At 43.6% G+C, this 27,141-nt stretch overlaps 1 protein-coding gene across 2 annotated transcripts in view; it reads left to right on the top strand.

Moving 5' to 3' along the window:
* Positions 1–27,141, top strand: part of COL5A1 (collagen type V alpha 1 chain) — a 248,110-nt gene that overhangs the window by 55,372 nt on the left and 165,597 nt on the right. For both annotated transcript variants that reach the window (XM_084649659.1, XM_084649658.1), the window contains exons 2-4: positions 1,429–1,596; positions 10,979–11,192; positions 11,883–12,045. In XM_084649659.1, the coding sequence (XP_084505785.1) occupies positions 1,429–1,596; positions 10,979–11,192; positions 11,883–12,045 (545 nt within the window). The remainder of the gene's footprint in view (positions 1–1,428; positions 1,597–10,978; positions 11,193–11,882; positions 12,046–27,141) is intronic.

Genomic DNA, 27,141 nt, shown 5'->3' on the forward strand with positions numbered 1-27,141 from the left:
TCATCCCTGAGTTTCTTTGAACCAAAGCTTGCAGTACACTTGTACACATAGAGGATCTTTATTAGCTTATAACAAAGGATCAAGAACCTGAGATTTGCTGCTGACGATACAGCATGTCTTTTTCACCCTATAAAATCTAGACACACCCAACTCCTGGGTAAGGATTCTGGGTGATGTAGTCCAACAAGCATTTCTTGTACTATACTTAAAAAGACCACTAGAAGGTTGTCAAAACACTGTGTGCACATATTTCAGTTTAACAAAAGTTAACCAAAAACTTCATCTGAAACCAAGTTTTGCCTGACCTGACTAACTCAAAACCAAAAGTTTTGCAGGTCTGGACAAACCTGGCTTGAGTTTCAGGTTTCTTAACCTAATCTAAAACTCCATGAGTGTTGCCTGGTTTAAATTGTTACAGAAATGTGCACAGCTCCAGTGTCACAATTCTCGCTAAATGAACGTGATTGTGCTCAGTACAGTAGCACCTGTAGACGTTTTCAGGCTACATTTGGAAGACTATAGCAGGGTTCAAAAATAACTAGATAACTTCATGGAGGATAGGCCAATCAATGGCTATTAGCCAGGATGGGCAGGGATGGTGTCCCTGGCCTCTGTTTGCCAGAAGCTGGGAATGAGCGACCGGGAAAGGATCACTTGATGATGACCTGTTCTGTTCATTCCTTCTGGGGCACCTGGCATTGGCTGCTACCATCGGAAGACATGATACTGGCTAGGTGGACCTAGTGTGGCCATTTTTATGCTGGTTTTGTTGGGTGCTAAGTCATAACAGTGGGAAGACAAATACATCATTCTAGGAGAGAGAGTGATGGCTGGAATCTCTGGGGGTCCCTGTGCTCTATCACTGGAGGGGAGGGCGGAGGTTTTGGCAAGGAGAGAGATGAACCAGAGAGGAGTTAGCCCTGGAGGGATGAGTCACTCAGTTGGACCAAGGCTGTGGAGACCACTCCAGGCATTTGGCATCCAGCTTCAAGCTGACATTGGGAGCGGTCTGTCTCCAGATTTGAAGATGCACAGAATATGCATTCGAGTGATACCACAGACGTACAGTGCAGACAGCTCTTTAGGTTCTACAGTACCTGACCGGAACTCTTTTCTACCACGACCAGTTAATACACTGAAGCCTGATTATTGATAAGCCCATTATCCTAACTAGTGTGAATGTAGATGCTATTCTTATACATGTATAAATGCCTAAACTATTCCTCTCTGCAGTGAATTAGCATCTCAAACCAGCAGCTTGTTATTCTAATTTTGCAGATAGCATTAGCAATGTATTTGCTATACAATTATTAGAAAAAAATCTGTTGTGGTTTAAAACGATTATTGATGATTAGTATTATTATAATGGATCTTTGCAAACATGGATACTTTTGCCTGCTAATTCTGGTTTCTCCTCTTTTCTTGCAGCTGAACCTGCAGATCTCTTGAAGGTATTAGATTTTCATAATTTACCTGATGGTATCACTAAAACAACAGGTTTTTGCACAAGCAGAAGATCTTCAAAAGGTGCAGATGTTGCTTTTCGAGTAACAAAAGATGCTCAGCTCAGTGCACCAACAAAGCAGTTATATCCTGGTAAGTGTAACCTTTTGATTTGGGACTGCCTACAAAACTATCTGATCTTTTCCCCCACGTTCTGGAATTGCACTTGAAACAATGCATGGTTTTTTCATTTTGTGTGTGTTTGGAAGGGAAATAGTCTACTATTTTGGGGAGATACAGACTGTCTAATCATCTAATAATGTTAAAATAACTACACTCATTTTTTCCTCACTTCATCTGAACAGGGGTGCTACATTATCCAGCGAACATGCAAACATGGGCTAATTACATCTGTTCCCATCTCCGTTAACAAGCTGGTGTTTCTCATTATCTCAGGGTGGTATCCAGTTGTGAACAGAGACTTGGAAGGTGCAAACATTAAATCAGAATACCCCCCCGTGAGTCCCAGTTCTTATTGGAAGAAATGTTTAAATTTTAATCAGAATCTTCTTATAAAAAGAAAACGGCATTACCCCCCATAAATCCAGTGAGTAGCAGGGTGCTCATTAAAAACCAGCTACACTTCTGACACATTTTAAATTTTGCATTAGGTGATGAAGCATTCATTACATTTCAAAAACAAAAATTTCTGTAATCTGAGAGCATGTGGTCTTTGCTTTAAAGAAAAATGGGCTAATGAATTAGGGCCGAAACTGTCTAGCTAAAGTACTTATATGGGCCAATTTCCTGTAGTATCTGAGTGCCTCACAGCCGTGAGTGTATTTATCCCCACAACACCCACACGAGTGAGGGAAGTGCTAGTATCCACATTCTACACATGGGAAATGGAGGCACAGAGAGAGCAAGTGCCTACAACTTCTTAAGTTCATATAGGAAGTCTGTGATGAATCAGGGAATTGAACTCATGTCTCCTGTGTCCGGGACGTGCATGGTACGCACAGTGGTTGGAGCAGGAGTCATGCCTGATGGTCAGAGCAAGAACTGGTAGCCAGGAGTTGGAGCCCAGGGTTAGAAGTGGAGTCAGAGGCCAGTTGTCAGAACCAAGGGTGAGTGCCAAAGTCAGTGGTCAGGAATTGGAGCTCAGGGTCAGAACTGGGTTACGTGGAGTGACAAGGCAGGAGCAGGACTGGAACAAAGCTGGGAACAAGCAGGCACAGGAGTTATCACAGCCATGGGCAGATGCTTTGAGCAGCTGCTGAACTGGTGCTGGACTTGAGAGTTGGTCTGCTGCCTCCTCCAACAAGTCAGGTGGGGTAGCCAATTGGGCAGCCTACTGCAGGCCAGCGGTGCTCCTCAGGTTGCCCAGAGACTGGCTCTGCTGCAGGTCCTGATTCCTGACATCCTGAGTCCCAGGCTAGCAGCCTAACTGCTGGATCAGTCATCTTCTGTATAGTGAAGCCTTTTCTCCGGTTTTACTGAGTCCTTACTCCGACCAAATTCTCATTCATGTCAGAGGTTGAATCTGGAATTGCCAGGGATCAATTTAGCCCGCTGTGTTTATCTTGGCTTGTATAAAGGGTGTCATGTGGATTTCAGCGGCAGATGGGCTAAATAGCAGCATGAACATTAACGCAATCATCCACTGAGAAATACATCTTCCTTGCATAAAGCCTAACAACGAGTAGGAGGGAAAGTGTGTCTGTGTGGGAGCATGTACATATGCAGTGGAATCCTTAATCCAAGGAGACCGATACATACATCCTTCAAAAAGTTTGTAAAAGATTTGATACAAAATCCACTAGCTAAATCAATGGCAACATGGGATGCCACTACCAGTCCTTTTAAATGAAGATGCTAGTTCTATCACACCCAATATTTCACTGGTCTAAATGCAAGCCAGTCCTATTGGTGTGACTGTCACTCATGTCCTGTAGAGCTGGATTTGCTTGATAGCAAACTCTAAAATGATATTGGGAATTCTGTTATTATTCTCATATGACAGAATGCAGGGCTCACTGGTGAATAAGGGATTAACTGGAGTTTAACTTCCACCTTGTCTTGCACAAGAACTGGGGAGCAAAAAGTGCCTGGGTACCGGAAAGACGGCAGAGGATGTCTTTTAGGGGTTGGAGTCTACACCCAGGGTCAGCAATGGGGAGCTGTTCTGTTTACCTAAGGTCTGATCCAAAGCTTCTTATTGCTTCTTAAAGCTTCCAAAGAATCCTTATTGCTTCTATTAAGCTCTTGTTAAAAGAGAAACACTATCCATTGATGAAAAGACCTTGCTGACTGCATCTGAGTTATTCCCCTTCGAACCTCACTGTAATCATTCCATCCGCTCATGCCTCTGTACTCCTGTCTTCATAACAATATTGTGGTGAGTGGCTGAATGTGGGGATATTGGCCTTGCCCTCTTTAATTGCTGTGGAACATATCCAGAAGTCCTTCACTCAATTGCTACTTAGCTGTTACTCATGGAAAGTCCCACTGAAGTCAGTGGAACGTTTTCCTGAATAAGGAACGAGTAAAAGCTAAAGAAGGGCTCTATGGATATTTTGGGGCTTATCAGAATTTGATTTTTTTAAAAATAATTTTGGTGGATGTTTATTTTAAAGCATTTTTTCCAATTTGTGTTGACTTAAATTTTCAGAGTTGTAGGGCCAATGGGGACAGGGGGCGGGGAGGTCAGACCATAAATTATTTAATAAGAGTAGACATAGAAATTAAAAAAGTTAAAGCTGTATAACCATTAAAACACAATGTCAAAATATACAAAGTTAATATCCTTAAAACAAACCCTCATAAGTTCTCAAGCAGTATTTTTGTTACTTTGCCTATCTGTAAATTTCGATTATTGATGGAAATACTTTTTCATCGGTTTGCGTGTGTATGGTGGAATGGATGTTTATCGACATTTACTGATAAAATCTAATTCTTCCAAGCCTAAATATTTTCAAGCCAAGAAATGCAATGTCATCGCCAGTCTGGAATAATGTAAAATGTTTTCCCTAGCTGTGGACATTGTATCCAAGAGCCACATTCAAAGGACACTTTTCTAGTGTGCATAATAGCTTGCTCTAACCCCTGCACAGTGGGTTTTGGCTTTCATAGGTTTTCATGCTGTGCAATTCAAGTGGCACTTTCAGAGACTCTGGGCTTAAGCAGGTGAACGGGATCTTCTGGGCAGTGAATGCACATGGCCAATGCAGCAAAGGGATTGAATAATGCAATTCCTGGCCTGTTAATACAATTTTCTCTTGTCCTAAGGAGAGATTTTGATATCCTGGTGGAGTCCTTTATATTTCCCCACCACACTATAATCCTTTTCACCTACCCTCCTCTCATTCTTGTTTTTCATCCACCATCCTTCTTAGCTGATAAGACCTGGAGGGTATTTCCTTGGCATCCACCAATGCAGCTCTTCAGTCACTTGAAGGGCTGGCTCCCACTCAAGGACATACTAACGTCCCCATCTCTCTCTCCAAAGGCTTCCTTTTGTCTGTTGCAGGGAAAGAGAGGTTAAGAACTGGGTCTCCTGGATACTGTTCCAGAGCACCATGACTCCATGCCAGCATCTTCCCTCTGATCTAGGAGTTGTCTCAAATCAGCCCCATAACTAGATATGACTTTAGGTGCCCCCAGCAAATGAGTGAGAGGAAATATAAAGACAATGAAGTAATTGTAGAGCAATTTACCATGGGAAATGAGGTTTTTGTGATTTCATGTTACTAAATGGGTGGGTGTGGGTAAAAACCTTTAAAACATAGCTTTCCCCTTCCGCTCTAAAGGGCTCTAGGCAAACAGGTAATATTTTGTGCTAATTAGAAGTTTGTGTTTTTTTAAGCCGGTAATTTTATGGGCTTTCCATTCTGCGTCTGTAGTTACAGCCAACAAAGCAGATTTATTTTTTAAAGTGCATTTGTGCTTTTAAACCCACAAGAGCGAGGAGATCTGCTGAGGTGATCTTTCCCCAGCTCCCTAAATAAATTCTTCAACTTCCTTGCAAAACCATTTTTCTTCCAACCTCATGCGAGTGCAAGAAAGACAGAGGGAGACATAGTCTTTCAACAGCAGCAACAAAAATGCAGTAATTTGCATTCCTGTTGCAAACTTAACATTCTCTGCATTATTTGTGCACATATATTTAAGGGTGAAACACCCTAGATGATAGCCAGGACATTTCCTCTAGGAGGAAAATGAACCACACCAGAAAAATCCAGGGTCCCCTCAGACGCACTAATAGCAAAGGATTAAATTGGGCCTTTAAAGAACCATTCTACTCTGAAAGGTGATGAGAGAAATGGTATCTTCTTATGCAACAGATCTGGTACTTGGGGGTATCCAGAGTTGGATCTGCTGATTTTGGTGACACAGAATAAGTTCGGCCTGCTTTTTAATCTGTTAAGCCCCACAGAGCCAGCAGGGCTAAGAGAAAGTGAGCAAGTGGAGGGAGGGATAGCTCAGTTGCGGGGAGGGATAGCTCAGTGGTTTGAGCATTGGCCTGCTAAACCCAGGGTTTTGAGTTCAATCCTTGAGGGGGCCAGTTAGGGATCTGGGGCAGAAAATTGGGGATTGGTCCTATTTTGAGCAGGGGGTTGGACTAGATGACCTCCTGAGGTCCGTTCCAATCCTGGTATTCTATGATTCCATGTTTTCCTTCCTTCCAGGTTAATCAGCAGAGTTCTTTACTAGGATCCAGTTAGTTACACCTCTGCAAACTCCTTGGGGAACTTCCCAGGTATCACCGAGGCTATATTTAGAAGACTATGAGATTGAACAGTTGTCACTTAAAGGTCTACTTTGGCCTTAATTACTGACCATGACTTCTGAGAAGGAAAGAACCCAGTCCAACTCCACAGGCTCAAGTCTGGTGGTTGTAAAAAGATATTTTTCTTCGTTATCGGACTGCATTTGACACCGATATCGTGAGGGAGAGGGAGGGGAAGAAAGGAAGGAATCTCCAGTGTTTAGTGTTTACAGCCACTCTGTTTCTTTTCAGTGCTCATGCACCAGTGTTAAGGGACAGCCATATGGGATCAGGGGACATGGATGTTAGGTGGAGGCAAAGTACCCTAACAGGCATTCACAGACCTATTATGCCTTGTTCCAAACGCCAGGCTGCCGTGGTGGAATGTGGATCTGTTCTGGTCCCGGAAAGTGAAATGCCAGAGCATGCCGAAGAGGCCGTCGCCGAACTACTCGCTGGCAACTAATTGTTCCAGCCCGGAGATGGCTGAGTGCAGAGGAATAATCTGTGCCTCACTTGTGCCCATCCCCCACTCCTTCCCCCTTCAATGGCCTTTGAAAAGAGCTGTTGAAGATCAGGGATATTTCAATGGACATTGCCCCATCTGTACAACGGTTTGTTCTCATGCGGTTGCTTGGACAGCACACAGGCTACCATGTGTGCATCCCCATCATGTTCTGTCCTGTGCCAAATCCGGCACGTTATGAGGGAAGGTGCCTATGAGGGATAGGTGTCTGCTGATGCTGTCCAGCCATTGGGTTTTAGGTCTTTTGGGGCTGAGGGACGTTCATTTTTCCATCCTGCTTTCATTGGGTCAATGATTCTCACAGGGCAGTGGGATCAGGTGACCGTATCACCTAAGGGCGGTTGGACAATAATTTGAGAGAGTGGGACCTGTTTACTTAGAAAACGGTTACCTTCGTTTGCCTTGGGTGGTCTGAAATCTGTAAAATGGGGACATTAATACTTAGTTTTGGCGTGCTGCCAAAAGCAATTTATAATGGTCTGAGCTAGAGTGGCACTCAGCCTTGAGGGGATATTGATACAATGGGCAAAATTCATTACTGGTGTAATTCCCTTTATTGGAGAGATGGGTGCTCAACACCTTTCAGCATGAGCATTGCTGAAAATGTAGAATGGTGTATAAAGGCGTGTCCCAGAGCCTATTGAAGTCAAGGCGTGTCTTTCCATTTATTGCAATAGAATTTGGATCACGCCCTATGTGTTATTTTGTTATTAGTTTTATTGCATTCTGAACGTAACCCCCTCCACATATCATTGGGTAGCCTGGATCATTTCTAACCATGACAGTAAATGCATTGTTACTTTGCCAGGGTAACAGAGCAATAACAGAGTCATGTCAACCATAATTTATCAATGATGGTTATTTGAGCTGAGAAACCCACATTGCCATGGAGACATTTTAATAATAATCATAATAATACAAAGTAAATTAAAAGCAGCTTTTTAATGAGTTGGCAAGTCATTGAGGTTGAAAAGTTCTGTACGGAGGATTCATAATGAAATTCTCCATTTTTATGGATCATTTTGGATGTGACATATTTTACATAAAAGACCCCAAATTGTTCTCCATAATTGTAAGCAGGAACATGTCTGCATTTGATTTGAAACAGCAGTGATAGGAGTATACAGGCAGAAGGAAAGGGACAGCATAAGTCATCCTAGGGAAGGGACAGTTATCACATACCTTCATTTCTGGGACCATGTCTTAGCTAACGTAAGTGTGGGAACTGAGATCAAGCACTGGGCTTGGTTCTCCACTCTGTAACAGTGGTTTTACATTAGTGTAATTTCACTAAAGTCAGTGAGGTTAGGCTGGCATAAAACCAGCGTAACAGTGCAAGGAAACAACTTCCTATCTACAGCTAGGTACTTTTAGGGAAAACTATCTCCTGGTCCATATCCACAGCTGGTGTAATTTGGGTGCAACACCCTTGATTTCAATGCCGCTGCACCCCTTTACATCAGGTGAGGATCTGGCCCCATATTCTTTGTTGAGTTGCTTTTCAAGATTCTGATCAGTGGTATCCACTTGCAGCGGTATTACCAAAAGGATTGATGTTCCTGAGCTGAGCCAGATCCTCAGCTGGAATAAACTGCCCTTGTTCCAGTGAAGACACCAGCTGGGTGGACTTGGTGACACTCCTGTGCTGAACAGGACCATTTAAGTGCAGGGGGCAGACCTCTGCCTGGGGGCTGAATTTCATGTCATACCTTGCAGGACAGTAATTGTTTTCCTTTGTTACAGGCTGTTCTTTGTGGATTTGGTGGCTTTCTACTTACTCTTTTGTACTCTGATTATGGCTGAGCACCTAGAGTGGGGGTTAGGTGCTAAAGGAAATGAAAATGAATGAATGAAAGGAGTTTGATGCAAAGGAACTGGCAGATGCAAATTCCCCAGGACAGTGGAGAAAATTATCTGAGTGTCTCTTTCTCTTATGACAGGTTTCAGAGTGGTGGCCGTGTTAGTCATTATCAGCAAAAAGAACGAGGAGTACTTGTGGCACCTTAGAAACTAACACATTTATGCTCAAATAAATTTGTTAGTCTCCAAGGTGCCACAAGTACTCCTCGTTCTTTTCTCATATGACTTCCTTGCCTCTGCGCTCAACAAGCCCTGCTGTGGTCTGATACACTCCCCACACTTTGAATAAGGCCCACTGTAGCCTAACTAGGTCAAATCCCTCATTCAGCCCTGGGGCATCCTTTAAGAAAAGCCTACGGTGGGGAGGGAAACTTGTGTGAAGCTGCTGGACACTTGGGTTAACATTTTTTGTGGTTTAGATGGCTGTGAATTTACAGCTTAAAAAATTAGCCACAGGGCTATTACTTCCTCAGACACTGCCAGGTACTACACAGAGATGTTCACGTCACACACACGACACATCACAGCAACACCCTGTTCCATTCTGGCACTCCTTCACTTAAGATTTCCTCAGTGGATAGGAGCAAGAGGACAATTACGTCCTTCTTTGAAGGCTTTAGCCCGAGGGACAGATACCCTTGCAAGTGTTGTTATATTGTTAGAATACAACATGTTAAGATGACAGAAGTACACACATTTCAGCAGCCCCTATCTCGATAATAATCGGAAGAAGTGACACAAACCCTCCTTCAGTTAGCAACGCCCCCTACATATTGGAGGAATTAATTTTCGGAGGTGGACGTGGGTTTTGCAATTTGGATTCATCTGTAGAATCTGCAGTGCTGCTGATGGAGGGAGAGGCAGGAAACCAAACCAATTGGGATTTCAGATGCCATAAGGCGTATACATCTCTGGCAGTTAGAAAACTCCCATGTGCTGCCTTGCAGCCTTGGGTTAAATTGATCTGCAGTCTCTGAGGATGGAACACACACACCCCTGTCCAAATGACTGGATCAAGTCTATGTACCACTCCAGTCCCACTGAAGCCCTGTTTCCAGGGCTTAATTACAACATGGGCTTTGCAAGAATAAAGATGGGATCCCACAATATCATTGTGCTCGCTTTCCTGCCTGTAATCACACTTTAATCCCCATGTGCAGGAGGACATGGGCCACGGTATCCCTGTGGACAATTGGCATGAGAAGCCATCTTTGCCCCTCGCTTTTCAAAGCTCAGTCAAACCAAAGTCTCCATTTTATTGTTGGATTTATTTTTGCTTTTAAATTTTTGCTGCCCATGCTAACGCGGTGAGCCAAAGCCACAGAATGCTCTGTTCTTGCCTAAATAGACAAAAACTGATTTAAAAAGCCCCAGCAAAACAACAACGCACCTAATATGTTGCATGTGTCTACTTAACAGGGGACATTTTGTAAAAATAATCCCTGAGTTTCGAGCGTCTCTAGACAACCTCTGGATCCTATGGCACAGCATATCTTGTCTCCCAAGAAGTTCCAGGGCCTACCATGGAACTAAGTGGCATAAAAGCTACAGATTTACACCCATCACTCGCAGCAGCAACACCTTAGTCTCCCACTGGAGGTCTCCCATCCAACAACATCGAGGCCCTCCTCTACTTAGCATGGGAGTTTGAATGTGGTGTGGCTGTAGTTTGAATGGTGGAGGCCAAAAAGGGCTCATTGATCGTTAATGAATGATCCCTAGTAAGGTTGACTGCTGAACTGGAAGACTGACTGAGCCCTTAGAATAGATGACTCTTTGCCATGGGAGCTGCTTTTCACCAAATTTTCTGCTGTCTTCTCCCTGGGCTTAATCTAAGGGGACCAGATGTCCCGATTTTATAGGGACAGTCCCGGTATTTGGGGCTTTGTCTTATATAGGCGCCTATGACTCCCGTCCAGATTTTTCACACTTGCTGTCTGGTCACCCTAGCTTAATCACATAAGGGCTCCTAATCACAATGAGCTGTGTGACTGGGTAGAGCAATTGAGCCTTCAGAGCGGGCCCCCCCGCAAGAATCTTTGAAGCTCCATGTTGTCTGAAGCCATTGTACTCCTTCATTATCAAGTTAGAATCCTGGTGGTATCCGTACACAACACTTTGCCATTTATTTAAGTGTCTTATTAGTGGTAATGGAGGCTGCAGGTCACATTCCTATAGGATGTGTTGTTCCCATCCACAGGTAGCACTGACATACCTCTCTGCCATGGGCAGCAGTTTGGGGATTGCTAATATGGACAAATCTGGAAGGAGGAGCAATCGCTGGTGGTTTCTCCTCTGTTCACCAGGTTGTAGGGTGTATGAATTGTGGGCACACCATCACATCCAAAAGAACAACTAACTCCTTTGCCTTTCCACTTCAGCTTCGGCCTTTCCTGAGGACTTCTCCATTCTGTCCACTGTAAAAGCCAAGAAAGGAGGTCAGTCCTTCTTGATCTCCATTTACAATGAGCAAGGGATCCAGCAGATCGGCATGGAGATGGGTAGATCTCCTGTATTCCTGTACGAAGACCATACCGGGAAGCCAGGCCCAGAAGACTATCCTCTCTTTCGAGGCATTAACCTCTCAGATGGCAAGTAAGTGCAGCGTCGTGTATTGAGAATGTGAGGTGCACGATAAAAGCAATCATCAGTCTATATGAGTACCTATATGAACACCTAAGTGTGTATAAGATGTGTGTGCTATAAATATATATATATTTTACCAGTGCTCTGTCTCTGCTAACTGAGCTCTTCCATTCTGCCATATAAATAACAGGTATGCAAAAAACCCTTGAACATTAGTGAAATATTAGGCACTTCAAGTCAGTGGGGACTTGTGGCTACAGGGATGACATTCCCCCTGTGCAAAGGGCTTAAACAAACCTGTGTGACACTTAAGGTCCATGTAAATCACCTAGTGTTGGGCTTAAGGAGGATAGAAGAGGGGGACGAGGGGAAAATTGGGGCTCCACCAGGGCCACTTCTCCCCCCAATGCGCTCCACAACTGTGCAAGGGAGATTCCCACTCTGATGGATTAGGAGCCAAGTGGTCCTCCCTGTTGCCCCAGCCGTGTGAATTCCTGTCTTTTGGGGATTTAAGTGATGCATGGCCTTTTACTGGCCCTCTGCCCATCAGTGAATTTCACCCTGATTGGGGACAATGATTGGCCTGTAGTTTTATATCAACATCCTTTCATGATCAAACTAGTTGTTATAAACTGTTGGCTCATTTAATGAAAGCAGAAGGCTCTGTTTAACTAGCTTGCGGGCTGTGTTATTTCACAGGTGGCACAGAATAGCCATCAGTGTACAGAAGAAAAACGTCACTTTGATTCTGGACTGTAAAAAGAAGGTAACTAAGTTCTTGGACCGAAGCGACCACCCCATCATTGACGTCAACGGCATCATTGTGTTTGGAACCAGGATACTGGATGAGGAAGTCTTTGAGGTAAGACACGGATGTAAGCAGTGGCCCAGGGGTGAGAGGAATATGCTGTACAAAGCCTTTGAGTTGCTGTTCTGGTTGATGAATGGTGTATAAAGCTCATTGCTGGGGATTGGGGATTGTTGGATGGTTTTTTTTTTTTAGCCTTATTGTTAAATAATGTCCTACTCTCGATTTATTGGATGTAATGTTTATTTTAAGAGTATCAGAATTGTGGGCCAGATCCTCAGCTGGGTAAATTAGCTGATTCCAACAGAGTGACACTGATAAATCTGGCCCTTAGAGGGTTGTGTTTTTTTTTTTTTAAATTAAGCTGCCTCTGAATCTGGCTTTCACATTCATATGATCCTGTGGAAGGTAAAATCGGGATTTAACTGACACTGGGGGATCTTTCTCAAGCATTGCATGCATTTGAAACTCAGCAGCTAGGCTGAATGCAATATTTAAGCAGAGTTCAGTAATGTAAAGCCTATAAACTGGCTGTCTGGGCCAGTTGGTCGAGTGGCTTCTCTTAAAATCAGAATCCTCTCAAGGCTATAAGGCCTGGCTAGGGAGAGGTGCTACCTCTTCCGTGTGCATGGCATTGATCCCTGATCTCGTGCCCTAAGATGCAACAAAGCTGTCTCATCATCAGACTGAATGGGTACCTCCCTTCCCACCCCCAGCTGTTGCATAGGAAAAAGCTAAGTAAAGCTGGGTGAATAATTCATGAAGAATTTCAACAAAGTGCAACCTCTTTTTCCAGGCACAAACTGTCCACAAGCAGAGAGCGGCATTCTCTTAGTACTATTAGAAGTTTGAAATGATTGGCCCAGTAGTTTCTGTAAACAGTTCTTTGTCTGTGGAATATAACTCTGAGCATTTGCTATTCCGGGTTGTGACAGAGACAGCCAGGTACAGGAGTTTAGTCAGATATGGGGGAGATGGAGATCTGTGATTCTTTCCATAGTTTAGCAGCTGGATTGAGATGTGAACGTCACAATAAACCTCAGTCAAGCTGCCGTTTCAGAGATCCTGTCTATTCTTTTGCCTGTATGTGTCCAGGAACATTGGATTCTCATTTGCACAAGAAACTAAATATATAAAATATAAATCAAGAGTAACACTACTGAAGTCATTGGAGCAAAGCTGTTGTAGGTGGATGCAGAATTAGGTCCATTAAGTTTTGCAGCTCATCCTTCATTAGTTTATTGCATTTGTTTGGAGCTGGAGTTGAGTGCGCCTCATGGAGCAAACTGAGCACTGCATGCAAGGTTCCTGCAACAATATGAATAATTATGGTTCAGTGAAGTCAGTTCTAGTCAACACTGTGCTATCTGTGACTTGGAAAGAAAGTCCTACGGCTGTTTAATGTTATTTCGATTTGGAAGGTCGTCTGCTGTAAACAGTTCAAAAATGTATTGACCCAACATCACCAGAACTCAGCTAGAAGAGGGTTATGACTGTATCTCTAACTGCATTAAATTAACAGACATTTGCTGGGAAGATTAACAATTAAAGAGGAAAGTAAAAGCTGGCTCTAATGGGCACTGAAGTTGTTTTTCCTAAGTGTTGGATGTGCTTCCAAAGAAGATCAGTAACCAGACTGAATGCTGCATTTCAGCAGATTTGTTATATAAAGCAGAGAACTTTACTGGAAACCTGGCCCTGTGCACATAGTAGATCCTCTTAAAGAAATCAGAGTCTTAGCCAAGCTCGGTAAGAAGCTTGCATTTTTATTGATCTCTTTTAGCCCTCAGTGGTTTGAGCATTGGCCTGCTAAATCCAGGGTTGTGAGTTCAATTGTTGAGGGGGCCATTTAGGGATCTGGGGCAAAAATTGGGAATTAGTCCTGCTTCAAGCAGGGGGTTGGACTAGATGATCTCCTGAGGTCCCTTCCAACCCTATGATTCAATGACTCAATGATTTGAAAAGGCACATCCGCCATTGTTATAAAACCAAACCACTCCTAACAAACCAACAGAAAACCCACCTATGAAGTAGCCTGGTAAAAAGGGCTCCAGGGTGGAATTGCATATTCTGTTTCTCTGCATTCTGCATTTCTCATTAAACTGTAATGGGATCCTCCATGGTAGTCAATTTATGGGCTTTCTGCTGTTGATATGAAACTATGCACACCAGAAGATGAATAGGACTGAAGTCCTGAGGTTTTCTTTACTGTCCCAAAAGCTTGACATATCTCCAAACAGGCTGGCTTTAATTGTCAGCTGGAAACAAGACTTCACAGCCACCCTACTAAACAACAAGAGCATACATTTTTGCAGCTGGCAAAGCTTTGCCAATTCCACTATCAGCCTTTCACAGGCGGTCAGGCATTAGTGCCATCACTTGTAATGAAGTGGCCTTGATTAGAGCAGATTCTTAGGACAAACGGACCCAGTGCTCCTCTTAGCCAACAGCTAAGGAGGCTGTTTCCATGGAGCTGGCACTGATTGCAATATACATGTGCTAGATGATTGCAGACACAGAGAAGCCCAGAACAATTATTATAGCAGAAGAGGACAATTTATCAGAATACAAAAGCCTCCCCTTCAAAATATGCTTTTAGTTTATTTTTCCTTTTTTGCCTTGTCTGCCTAGCAAGCAAGATATTTCAACATACACACACAAAAACATCAAGATGCCAATAGCTATAAATTGAATGTAATTAAAAGGTTTCATGAAGGCAGCAGACTGTAACCTAATTTCCTTCATTTCTCAGTAACCTAATTTCCTTCAGTTCCCCCCCCCCCCCCGCAATCTGCAGCTGTAAGCAGAAAGTATGTATGAAGACAACCTTGGTTTGGGGCAATGGGAAAGAGACGTGAATCATTAAAAAAGCACATATTTCTAGAAAGGTCCTAATTTCTGGGCCCTGCATCCAGTTACAATGAGACTGAAGCTTTTGTAGCTCCTGTAGGTAACAGGTTTACAAACCTCAAGGAACTAATAATATGTTTTAGGTGTTTTCTAGTGCTGTGGAGTTTTGTGGCTGTTACAAGCTTGTAGTTTGTGCTGGGAACTTGGAATGACCCAGTTAACTGGGAATGGCAGTGTTTGGAGGGCTTAGGGCCTACGCTGTCTTTGTTTCAACATGGTTCAGTGAGAGCTGAAAGTTAAGGGAGTTCATATCATGTGCTTGTCTGAATCTTCATGAGAACAAACCAAACTTGAATAGATTTTTGTTTTGGAAGCTGAAATTACTTAACTTGGAGGTAGACAGGGGTCACAAGCAAAGTGGAGCATGAGTGGTGTCTTATGAAAAGGGTGGCTTCCCATCGCATACTATGTCACAGGAATTGATTTAGGGGAGTTTCGAAATATTTCTCTAGCACAGCATTCTTCCAGGGGAAAAATGACCTCCTCTCATTAAAATTCAGTTAGTTCCAAGGCTGTGTGTATCTCTCTGTAAAGCCCTCTGAATGCTGGGTAGGCTTGACAAAGGGCCAAGCCCACAGCCAGGTTACACAAGTTAAGTTTTGTGCTGCGATGTTGTTCAAAACAGATGTTTACAAATGCTCAGAAATGTCAGGACAGGCTGTCACGCTGGGGTTGGAAAGTGGCGGCTGGCCTCATGCTGTGAATGAGAGGACGATGTTATGAGACAGCAGAGAACCTTGCATGAGAGAGAGAGAAAAGAAATATCATATGCAGCAAGATAAATGCTTCTATTTTCCCTCCGGGACTATAGTAACCAATGTTCCTATCGAGTCAGTAATACTGAAAGACAGAAGCCACGTTGCCTGTACCTCCCCTGGTATTTTGTTTGCTAGGGAGAATTATTTTACGTACGTTAGAAACGCAATGCTCCTTTTTTATTAGATGCAAATCCCTCTATGAGCCACAGGTTAAGAGCAGAGCTTATTGGAAATTACCCTTTCACCCCAGCCCATAGACATTTTTGACTTTTTTTGTGAAAAATCAATTTTTTGGGGCTGAAAACCAAACATTTTGATTCAGAAATGCTGCTGTGCATCCTCACAGTAGTTCAGATTCCTGTCAATGGAATGGGCTTCCTGGCTAGACCACACTGCCCATGATGCACCCCGATCTCCCTTCTTGGTGAGCTGCCATGAATGATGGGAGTCCAATGGCTTCAGGGAATCATGTCAGCTCTGGTCTTTGTTTGTTATGTGCACAGATTGTGGGGAAAAGGAGAAACCCTGATGTTTGAGGACTCTGGTCTGGCCAAATGGTCAATGTTTGGCGCTGATGCTGCTTTCTCAAATGCTACATTTGTGCACGTATCGTGGATAACTGTGTGCATGCCGGGCCGACGCGAGAAGCCCTCAGTCAGTTTTAATTTTTTTACACCTGCAAGGCCGCCATGGACTTCAATGTGAGTTTTGCCTTGAAAAGTTGGCCATTGTGGCACTGTGTGCACCATTGTACTTTTTGGAATGTTATGCAACAAAGTTCTCAGTGCCGTTGCTTGTGTAGCCCAGAAAGTGTATGCTGTTGCCAAGGAATTGTCACCTTCTGCAGCAGTCTCTCCTGGGCTCTTCCTTTCCCATGAGGCTGCAGGGATTTGGCTGAAATGTTGCCTCACTTGACCAGCCAAGGATTGGCAAGGCTCTGACCTCACCCAGGTGAGCGGTGGGTTGCATGCTCCAGGATCACCCTGATGGGCGTTACTCAGAAGGATTCTTTTGTTGGACTTGCCAATTACCATGATTTTTTGGAAAATCAGCTAGGATGGCTCCTGTTGGACCATGTCGCTTTTAGTTTTGGAGAACAAGAAACCCTAGGAGGAAAACAAAGTTTATCCCCCATTATTCTGTAAGGTTTATGGCACTAGGTTTCCTTCCCAGAGATGGCTGTATTACAGAAGTGGATGAAGTGATCCAAGCCTATACACTTCAGGATCTTTCTGAATGAAACATGCCACAGGATGGCATTGGAAGCCGAGTACCATGGCCATCAATGGAGTGGATCAGATTAGACAGAATGAGCATGCAGTGCCTTATGAAAAACTCCTACAAAATTTAAAAGAAAATGATCGTCTTTGTTTAGGTGTTTTTGAACCAGTCTTTAGAATTTAATAAAGAATTATATCCTTGCAATAGCGTGCTATTAAGAAAATCGCTACAGGAAGTATATCATTTGCTATTCAATTTGGTGGGCTAGATTCTAACCACACTGCAATACACTACACTGATTGACGTGACTATGCTAGGAGTAACTTCTTGTGAGTACAGGTGGTAAAATGTAGCCTTGTAAAACAATTTCTGTAAGACCCTACTAAAGAAGTTCTATTCCATAGAATCTTATAGGGTTCATACCTATTACATTTTGTAGGGCTTTTCCACAAAGAGCGTGGTGGTGTTATAACCACTAGACATGCATTTCTTGTTTTGTCATTGTCTTGTTAGAGTAGATCATAATGTTCGGTTCTCAAGACTTTAGTGCTAAATGAAGTTAGTGGGTAACATTAATACACAGAAAAGCCCTACATGTGTATATGTTGTTGTTAAGCTTAATGTCTTTTACAGTTGGCTTCTCCAGAAACAGAATGAGCTGATTCTGGCCAGTTGAATATTTTAACTGTATCTCATTGGTCTAGTCGGCTCTGTCACACCAACCGTTCCCTTCTCAGTCTGCCAAACAAGGTGCACAATGAAGCAGAGGATTTTGTGTATCTACGTGCCTTGTCCTGCCAAGGCAGGGAAATTCTGAATGGCTGATGCGTGGGGACCAGCAGAAATATTTTGTCATTAGCTGATACCAGAACTTTGTCCCGAGACAAGAGGTGTTGTGCTGCTGGTTTTTTGGATGATACTAAAAGGATGGTGCTTTTTATTCCTTTTCCTCTTTTTACTTTTTCTAAGAGCACTAGTGATCTCAAGACATCAGAAATAATGGGAAGGCCTTTTGTGCCACGTTAAGCCAGAAAGTCTGGGCAAGATGCCAGATGGGCTTTTAAGATGTTCAATGTTTTAGGGAGCAGCAAGACGAAACAAAATAGAAATGTCAGTGTTCTTAGCTGAAACCTTGGTGCCTTTCAGGTGCTGGGCCGCTATCTCATTGAAATGCCAGTTTATCTTTAATCTTGTGCTTTGGTAACACTTAAAAAAAAAAAAAGACTGCTGAAGTTGATAATCCCTGCTTTAATCTCACTGTATTCATGGTTCCTGGAGAGCCCCTTCACTCATGCTGGATTTTTAGCATTTCAAACATGAAAGATGTGTCATATTTGAAGACGCTTACTTGGATTATTTTTGCTCCCCAATCTGCCAGGCTGGTGGCTGGCTACTAAATTAATGTGACGGTTTGGTTTTGTTTCCGGCACTAGTACAATGAGATACTTCAGAAATGAGTGCAAACTGAGCTAAGGAATCCTGGCCGTGAAAGCTATCTAATAGGAAGCAAGGTTAGAGGATGAGACAGGTTCAGGACTCCATGGTATTATTCCCAGCTCTAATACTGGCTCTTCAGCAAGTATGGAACTTCACTGTGCCGCTGTCTTCCCAAATGGAAGATAATAATACTATCCTCACAGCGCTGAAGGGACGGTTAGATCATTAATATTTGTAACCTGAGAATCTCTGGATACTTTACAGAGGGAAATACGATTTATAAAAGGGGCTCCAGCTACAGGGTTTGTGTCCTCGTCAGATCTGGATCCCAGCTTCCCTAAAGTTTGGGTCTCTTCTGTGTTACTGTTTGCAACCATCCGTCATATGAATATGAACAGAAATTGTGATTACAGAGGCAGAACAGTAGGAAAATGTCCTTCTTTTAAAGTCCAATAACAAAGGCCCAAATCCTGTGAAGTCTTACACACGGGAGTGGCCCCGTTGATTTCCAAGAGTATGTCTGCACTTGCGCTGGAGGTGTGAATTCCTGCACGAGGAGACCAAGCGAGCACGGTAAAAATAGCAGTGCAGCCGTGACAGCACAGGCGTCGGAAAGGGCGAGCTGCCCTGCGTCCGATCCCGTCCGAGACGCTAGGCCTGCACTTGGGTGGAGAGCTCCTCCCACGGCTACAGCCACACTTCTATTTTTAGTGGGCTAGCTCTGCCAGGGCTAGTGTGGGTATGTCATCTTGAGCGGAAATTTACACCTGCTGATTGAAGTCTAGACATACCCAAAGAGGACCCCCCAAGCATAACACTGAGCATGTGCACACATTTTTGCAGGATTTGGGGCTAATTCCGGGGGTGGAGGAAAGTTGGTTGAACTCTTGCTTATTCACTTTTTGTGAGCCTCTGTAGAGGGGTTTTATTTTTTAATCAAAAATGTACTAACCTAAATTTCTCTGTTAAGATGAACCGCAGAGACATACTCCAGTGTATTTTTCACTATTTCAGTAGACTGCTGCAAGAAGCTAATTTACAGCTCTGGCTACTTGCTTTATTGGTCCTGCCAACTCTGATTTCACCTCTTCTGCTGCAAAGCCTTTAAGGGAATGCGAGGGGAGTCAACATTTTAAGCCACAAGTATATAACATGGCACGGAATGATGGAAAATAAAACATTCTGAGCCAGCCTCTTTTGGGGCTCTTTATTAAAGATGTCTATAACTCTCCCCAACCTCCTAGTAATTCATTATTTTAATAGCTGGATTTCTCTTCACTTGATCTGCTATTGTTATTTTAAGGGAGCCTTTCTGGTGCAATGGTGTGCTTGTAGCATATGGATTAAATCACCAAGTTAGGCTCTTTCTGAGTCGTAGTGCTGCCTAGAAAATGTCGACAACCATCTGAGTGTCTGTCATTGGACAGGCTCACGATTAAAGATGATGTTTTCATGCCACAATCCAAGTAATGTTGTCAATCCAATCAAAACCAAAACATGTAATATTTGGCCTCTACCGGTGAGGGCTTACATACAGGATTGCCTTACAGAGGGACAGTGTATTTTTTTTTCAGTGTATATATATATATAATATATAATAGCAAGAGCTGAATACAGTGCTAAAGAAGAATTATGACTTTTGCAAATTGTTTTCTGGTAACGCGGACTTCAGATTAATTGTGTTTGAATACCTAAAGTGACCTCATTTCATATTACTTGGATGAGCCTATGGACATGAGGCACCTGTGGAAGAGAGAGTCTTAATTTGGGTGGAAACTTTAAATTAATTGTCTCTTACTACACACGTTTGCTCAAACTCTCCATTTCGTTTTGATTTACCGGGGGATGAATGGTTTTGAACTCTGGGCTTAAGTAAAGCTTTGTGATTGACCGAGGCAGTCTGTGATGACATAGGCATGTCAGTAATGTTCAGAGAATGTCAAGATATAGGGTTTTTTCTTTGTACTTCCTGATTTTGAGTTATAAAATCCATTTAATAATCTGTATAAAACACTCCATGTTGTGCATGTGTGGATAATTACTGCCGCTCTCTGGGGCTCAATTCCTCTTGGCCTTTGTGTGCTTATAGTGCCAGTTGAGACATGCCTTATTGTTCAAGCAGATCATAAAAACACTCTTATTAAGGTATAATAATTAGGTCGTGGATAGTTTACCATTTGATATGGCCAAGTTGTGTGCCTAGCCTAGCAAAATAAGTGATCGTATTGTTGTTTCCCTCCTTCCCCCTTCTCTTCTATTGTTTTCTACCCTCACTTGCTGCATGTTATCTTAAACTAAGCCCTAGTCCTGCAATAAGATACGCATGGGTGTAGTGGTCAATGTCCAGTATCTTGGGTGGTAAGGCTCTTCTGCAGGGGATGTTTCTTAATGTGTGTCTACGCAGCACCTGGCATAATCAGGCTTCAGTTGTGATTTAGGGCCTCAGTGTGCTACCACAGTTCAGAGCAGAAACTTATGCATAACTATAATGATGCATAGAAAGAGAAGGGAAACTTGTCGAGTAGTTAGAGTGCAGAACTGGCGGAGAGGAAATTAGACCTGGCTGAAAAGGGGATTGCCACTTTCGCAAAAAAAAAAAAAAAAAAAAAAAACCGTAGAAAATTGATTCTTTTTAGTCAAAGTTGGAATGTTCTAAAACATTGGGCCAATGCGAGAGGGATTCGGGCTTTTGTGGAACCTTGGGAAAGTCACTTAAGAAATCTTCATTCTAGAATGCCCTCCTTAAAGATAGCGAAGCTTACTGCCCAGGTCGGGGGCAGGCGGTGGGGGAGAGGTCTAACGGCTGACATTTTCAAACGCACCTAAGGGAGTTCTGAGTAGAAGCCCCTCTTGCTTTCAATGAGACTTTTGGGGGAGCTTTTCAAAGGCCAAAATGGCATTTCACTCCCATTGAAAGCCTATAGAAGTTAAGCACCTGCCTGAAAATTTGAGCTCTTCCCTATGCTTCTAACTCCTTTTGACCCTTTGAAAATGTCATCCTAATGCATGAATGTTCTTGGAGTGCTTTAGGTGATATAGAAAACATTATTATTTATTATCTAAACCAGTGATACTCGGAGCTCAGTGGTTCAGGAGCCAAATTAGCAATCAGCATTACCCAAAAGAGTCACAGTCATGTGAATTCATGGTTTCATTTACTATTTTATATATAGATATATATAAACATTTTCTCACAGCAAAATGACTGACCAAGTATTCTACAGTTAGTTAATAACATAGTAAAGGCATCCTGACTGGTTAATAATTAAATCGCACAGTGTTTCCATATGTGCTACAGAGAGCCACAGGAGACCCATTAAAGAGCCAGAATTTGGTTGGTTGAGCTCAGGGTTGTGTAACAACCCCCCCCCCCCCCCCCCGGTTTCTGGAACATGGTATATTTGGCAACAATCTGCCTGCACACTTTCATTTGGAAATTGCCTAATTGGAAAACAAACAAACAAGAACATACTTGGTATAGCAGAAAGTTTAAGCCTAATTTTGCTTCACTAGCAACCCATGTTGCCCAATCAATGAGCAGCACTAACGAGCTCCATGCAGTCTGGAGGAGATCCATACAGGCATGTGTGAAGCCTGCTAACAGGGAGGAAGCATGGGGAAAACAGAAGTACCATCCATGGTGGGGTGCAAGAACCTTCACTGCCTCTCCACCTCTGGATAATATGATCCAGAGTAGGTTAACCGTCCCTGGAGGCCCACACTTGGGCTGGCTTTGGTCCAGAATTTCCTGAGGTTCAGGATGTCTCCTGCTGAGAATCATCTGCCATGTGAAGCTTTCTAAAATGGTAAGTTTACTGGTTTCATGAAGTTAAACTTCATCCTTCAAGACTACTTCTGACCACCAAAGGGATTCTAAGACTTGGAGAGCAAAATCCTATATGTTTACTCTTGACATTTGCCTGCCAGTATTCTGCATTTGAACACCGGCTGTTGGCAAAAGGTAACATCTGCAGGCTCGTTATATTTGATGGATAACATTAGCTGTAGAATCGTTATTCTTTCAGCCGACGGTTTCATTTGTAATCCACTTTGTCCTGTTAATAATGAGAGAGAGAAAGAGAAAGAGGGTTTAGTTTGTTCCATGGAAATTATGAGATGCAGGATTCTGATCTTCAGCCCAGATGGGATGATGTCATTGCAAAGGGACAGGTTTCCAGCATTACATCATGCTAAGGTTTACAGTGGAGTTTCTGATCTGTATGTCCCTGAGGAGGAGGAGAAGGCAAAAGGGGCTCCCGGGGTGGAAGAGGTACTGCGAAGTGATCTGATGTTTTAAAACAAGACTGAAGAGGAGTGCAGTTAGAGCATGTTTGGGGTTTTGGAGAGGTCACTTTTCTCAGTTGAAACAAGTGGGGAAAGCCAAAAGCTCTCGCTGCTGGAATGAGGTTTCCAGCTGAAACTTATTGGCAGCATCACAACGTGATACTTAAAATCTATTATTGAGAGTAACAAAGATACCATTACTTTAGCTGTAGGGTCAGTGTGTTTCCCATTTTTGCTAATTTGGGTACCTCGTGCTCTGCAGGAGGTCTTCATAAATTACTGTTATTTTCATTAAATAGAATTTCTGGAGCATAAGCCCGTTCATTGGAGATACGCCCCCTTTTTCCTTACATTGGAAGAAGTGGATGGACCCCTTTAGTGTACTCCCATTGCTGTGCCTACTCTAAGCATCTGCTACAATCTCCCATGAGCTAATTGTCGGGGGTTTGGCAGGAGGAAAGAAAAAAAAGATGAAACAGAGAGTTGGGAAATGAAGGATAATTTACCACAGCTCAGTCCAGCTATGCAGCAGTGCTTAGGCTGACATTTCTATGGGGGTTTTAGTCCAGGGCTCAGATTTTTGCAGTGCTGTGCTGAGGGCTTGGTCCTGAAGTGGTTGTGCATACAAAACCCGTTGTAGATTTTAAGTGAAAGCCTCCCAGAAGGAGCCCTGGGTGTTCTCCACATTTCAGGCACTGGTGGATGAAACAGTAGCTCTGGCACTGAGCATCAGGAAGGCTCATTGTGATGCCAAAATAGTACAGGCTGGTAACTTATCATTGTTGGGCCACATCCTGAGGTATTCCCTCAGGGCTAGGTTGTGGTGATGAGAGGATAGCATGGAGCTGCGTTGCCCCAGAAGAAGTACTGAGGTTTTTTTGGTCTCAGTTCTTCTCCTTGCACGCAGTGGATGTGTAGCCCCATTAGACTGTCTCTTGTTCACCTGTCCCATGCCCTTGACTAATGCAGAAGGGACCCCTCCTTGCCATGTTCCACAGTAGAAAGAGGATTGTGGGGAGCATGAATCAGCTCCCCAGAGTGCAGAGCCTGCTGCTGGGGGAGAGGCCCTTTTGCATCCATGCATGTGGGGGTAGGGGTATCTTTTACATGGCCATGTACACGATGGCTTACTTTGTCTGCAAAGAAACTCCCATTGACTTTAAAAGAAGTTTGTCCTTTGTAAGGACTGAGTAAGCATTGTGGGTCCGATTCTCCCCTGCCTTGCCCCAGCATTGAATTCATTTATACCAGTGAAAGTGGGTATAAGATGCACCCCTTCTGATCAGCCAGCATTTCATACCTGTGTTGCACAGCTGTCAATGAATTCCCAAGGGACATAACAGGGAAGAATCAGGCCCTGGATCAATATCTCAGAATTTAGACTACTGTTGGCTTAAATCCTACTTATGTATTGAGCTCTGTTGGTTTGTTCCAGTGTAAGGCTTCTTGAAGGTATTAATTACCTTGTAACAGCATTCACTGTATGTGATGAGGAAGGGTGCACACAGTGAGTTAACCAGCAGTTTCTTTTCAAAGACATTTGATCATAACAATACACATGGAGTGAAATCTTGTCTCCTTTCTCGCTGGATCCTGAGTAAGTAACCTCCCACTGAAACAAGGACTGAGTGAAGGCATCAAAATTTGACCCAACATAAATAAGCTGTGCTTTGTAAGAGCCTGTTAATTGACAGTGTTCTGCCCACTCCCCATGCATTTTGGTATGAACAGATGAAACACATGTTCATTTCACGTGGTGGGTTGCTTTTTTTTAAGTAGTCTGGGCTCCTTGCCAAAACGCAAAGGAAAGTCATTGACCACTCCAGACGTCCCTAGCTGGCAGATGTAATACTTACTCCTAATGGAGACAGTCAGAATCGAATGTATCTGTTTGCAACAAGCACACCACCCCAGGGATGGAAGCTGGAAGGGGATATTCCTAATGAGTTGTGCAGAATATTGGAAGGAACTTGTTGGGGGTTTTGTTGTGTGCATGTGTTTTCTGAATCAGTCACCTCCAAGAACATGGAAAACATGGCTCTAGCTGAGCTTGTTGTTTTCAAAGCGTAGCCACATACTGGTCATGGATGAGGAGGTTCATGGCTGCTGCAGTGAAACATTCATAGAGATGAGAGAATAACTGGTGGTGAATAATATATTTGCCGAATCTTGCCTTTTTCTCCACGTGGAATGTCTGCAAACAGCAATATTTTCCCTGGAGTTTACGCATCATTTGAGCAACTTTTTTTCTGCAAATGTTGATGACTCGTTACCCCCTTGTTGTTCTGTATATTGAGATCGGAACATCCCAAAGGGAAATCATTTAAAAATTCAAATGAATATTTTTGGAATCTCCTTGTCCCCTCCCCTGTGTTAACTGAGCTGTAAATATACACTCCTATCTCTGTCTGCTGGAAAGCGCTGGCCAAATTTGCACAAATAGTTGAAATCATAGCAGCATCTCCTCTGTTGGTGGCCATAGCAGATGATCTGTGCTGAGCACTCTGTCGTTAGGTGATAAACCCCTAGGTTCCCTGCCAATATGCTACAGAAGAAAATTCCTTCCTGACCAGAACTTTTGCAATAACTTCAGCTCTGAGCATGTGAAGAGAGAGATCCCCATGGCTAAGCATCTAATCCTCTTTATATCCCGAGATAACTTTGGGAGCCAACCCCCCCCCCACCCCCGCCTTTAATCCGTGAAACTGGATTCTGTCCTTTTCTCCTGGCGCAGAAAATTCAGAGCACTGATTAAAAGCCTCTGTGTAGATTTAAAGCTTGATCCTGTGCATGCATAAACTCAAGGTAACAAGTGATGATCAAGCCAGGAAGCTCAGGGGAAACCCATCCTGCAGGGATGAGTGTGCTGCTGTATAGCTTCCGAATTACTCCTGTTATAGCAGGATTCAGGCCGCAGAGGGGAGCCAGTAGCTAAATGCCTCATTAGTGTGATGAGGACCTCACTCAAGCCCACATCGCCTGAGAGAGGCCCATTCCCTACCCCTTTATAACCTGGCGTTCATGAATGCAAGGGGCCAGGCTAGAGGCACACAAAGGACATTGCCTAGTGCTTAACCATATCTGCCCCCTCGCATAGCTGGTGCTCACGCTTGCACTTGGGGTGCAACGACCTTGTTCTCTCTGCCATGTGCCATGCAAGGAGTTGAAGGACCAGTGCTCTAGTGTTTAAGTGTATATGCATCAACACATAGCCTTTGCTGATGCTTGTGGTGCAGTGTAAAACCCTTGCACTCCCAACTGTGCACCACATAAACACTTGCATAACCCAAGCCCTTAATATCACACCTCCCCCCCCCAAAAAAACCCCACCCACCAGATAGTGATTTTAGGGGTGGGAGGGAAGGAATAAGTGAGCAAGGTCTAGCATGCTGCCGGCATTATGGATCCACCATTTGCAAAGTGGCTACGGGCCCAGACATTGGGGAGTTTGAGGCTTTCCAAAAGCAACCACTGGCTTCAGACCTGTCTGAGAACTTGGCTGGGTTTTAATATTTGCTGTGTGGGAAGTTCTAGAGTCTTGGAAAAAAATCAAACCATTCGGCTCCATCCGCAGCTTATAACATGGATACTACTGACACATTCGCTGCGAAGTATTCTCTATCGCCCAAGAAGTGAGCTCCGAGCACCAGGGAAACATACCAAGATGTTTTCTGGCAGTCTTGGGTGGTTTTCTTCCCCCCGCATACACAACCCAACTCAGTGTCTGTGTGACTCATTGTAGAAGAATGTCCAAACAAGTGGAGGGATTTTAATTTGATTTGTTTTGGCTAATGGGAACCTAGGAAACTGGGAATCAGATGCCACGGAGCAGTCGCATTTGTGTTGAAACTCAGGCCTGAAACATCCTGTTGTGCTAGGGAGAAAAATTCTCCCGTTGCCTGGTAGGTTGGTTTTTTTAAACTGTGTGCTAAATGGATGACCGGGGACTGGAGGACTTGTATTGAGCAGTGTTAGTTGGGGGTTTTGGTGACTAAACTTAGCTGACCGCGAAATAAACGTGGCTTAACTGGTTGTGGCGGATGAGAACATGCTAGCTGAAATTTATGTTTTTAAACTGTTTGTGACAGACGCTGTCCACTCTGTTTGAAAATGTTTTTTTGCAACAAACCATTGTCATAGCATTCATCCCGGACAAGCATCGGTCGGGGTGGTTGTTTCCAACACCTGAGAGGAGGTCTTTAGCTCAGGTCCAGCTGAACAGTCACGGGAGCTGTCGTCTATGGTATGGACAGCATCTGCATCAGTGTTGCTGGTCCTCCTAGCTTCATTCCCCAATGCTGTGCTTTGTCTTTGGCCTCAGCACTAGTACTGTGCGTTATGGGATAGCTCCAGGAATCCCAGAGTGCCTTGGTACACCCGTAGTTACAAGGCAAGCTGTATGTGAATGCACCAGAATGGTTCTGTGAAAAACAATGAGGATTGCAGTGAGCAACACTGCCAGAAGAAGTGAGACAACAACCCATCTCAAGCAGTCAGTGTCCCTTCAGTGTCCCTTTAGTATAGACACACCGGTGGAGGG

Source organism: Lepidochelys olivacea (genome assembly GCF_965140295.1).
Source record: "Lepidochelys olivacea isolate rLepOli2 genome assembly, chromosome: 16".
Taxonomy (NCBI): Eukaryota; Metazoa; Chordata; order Testudines; family Cheloniidae; genus Lepidochelys; species Lepidochelys olivacea.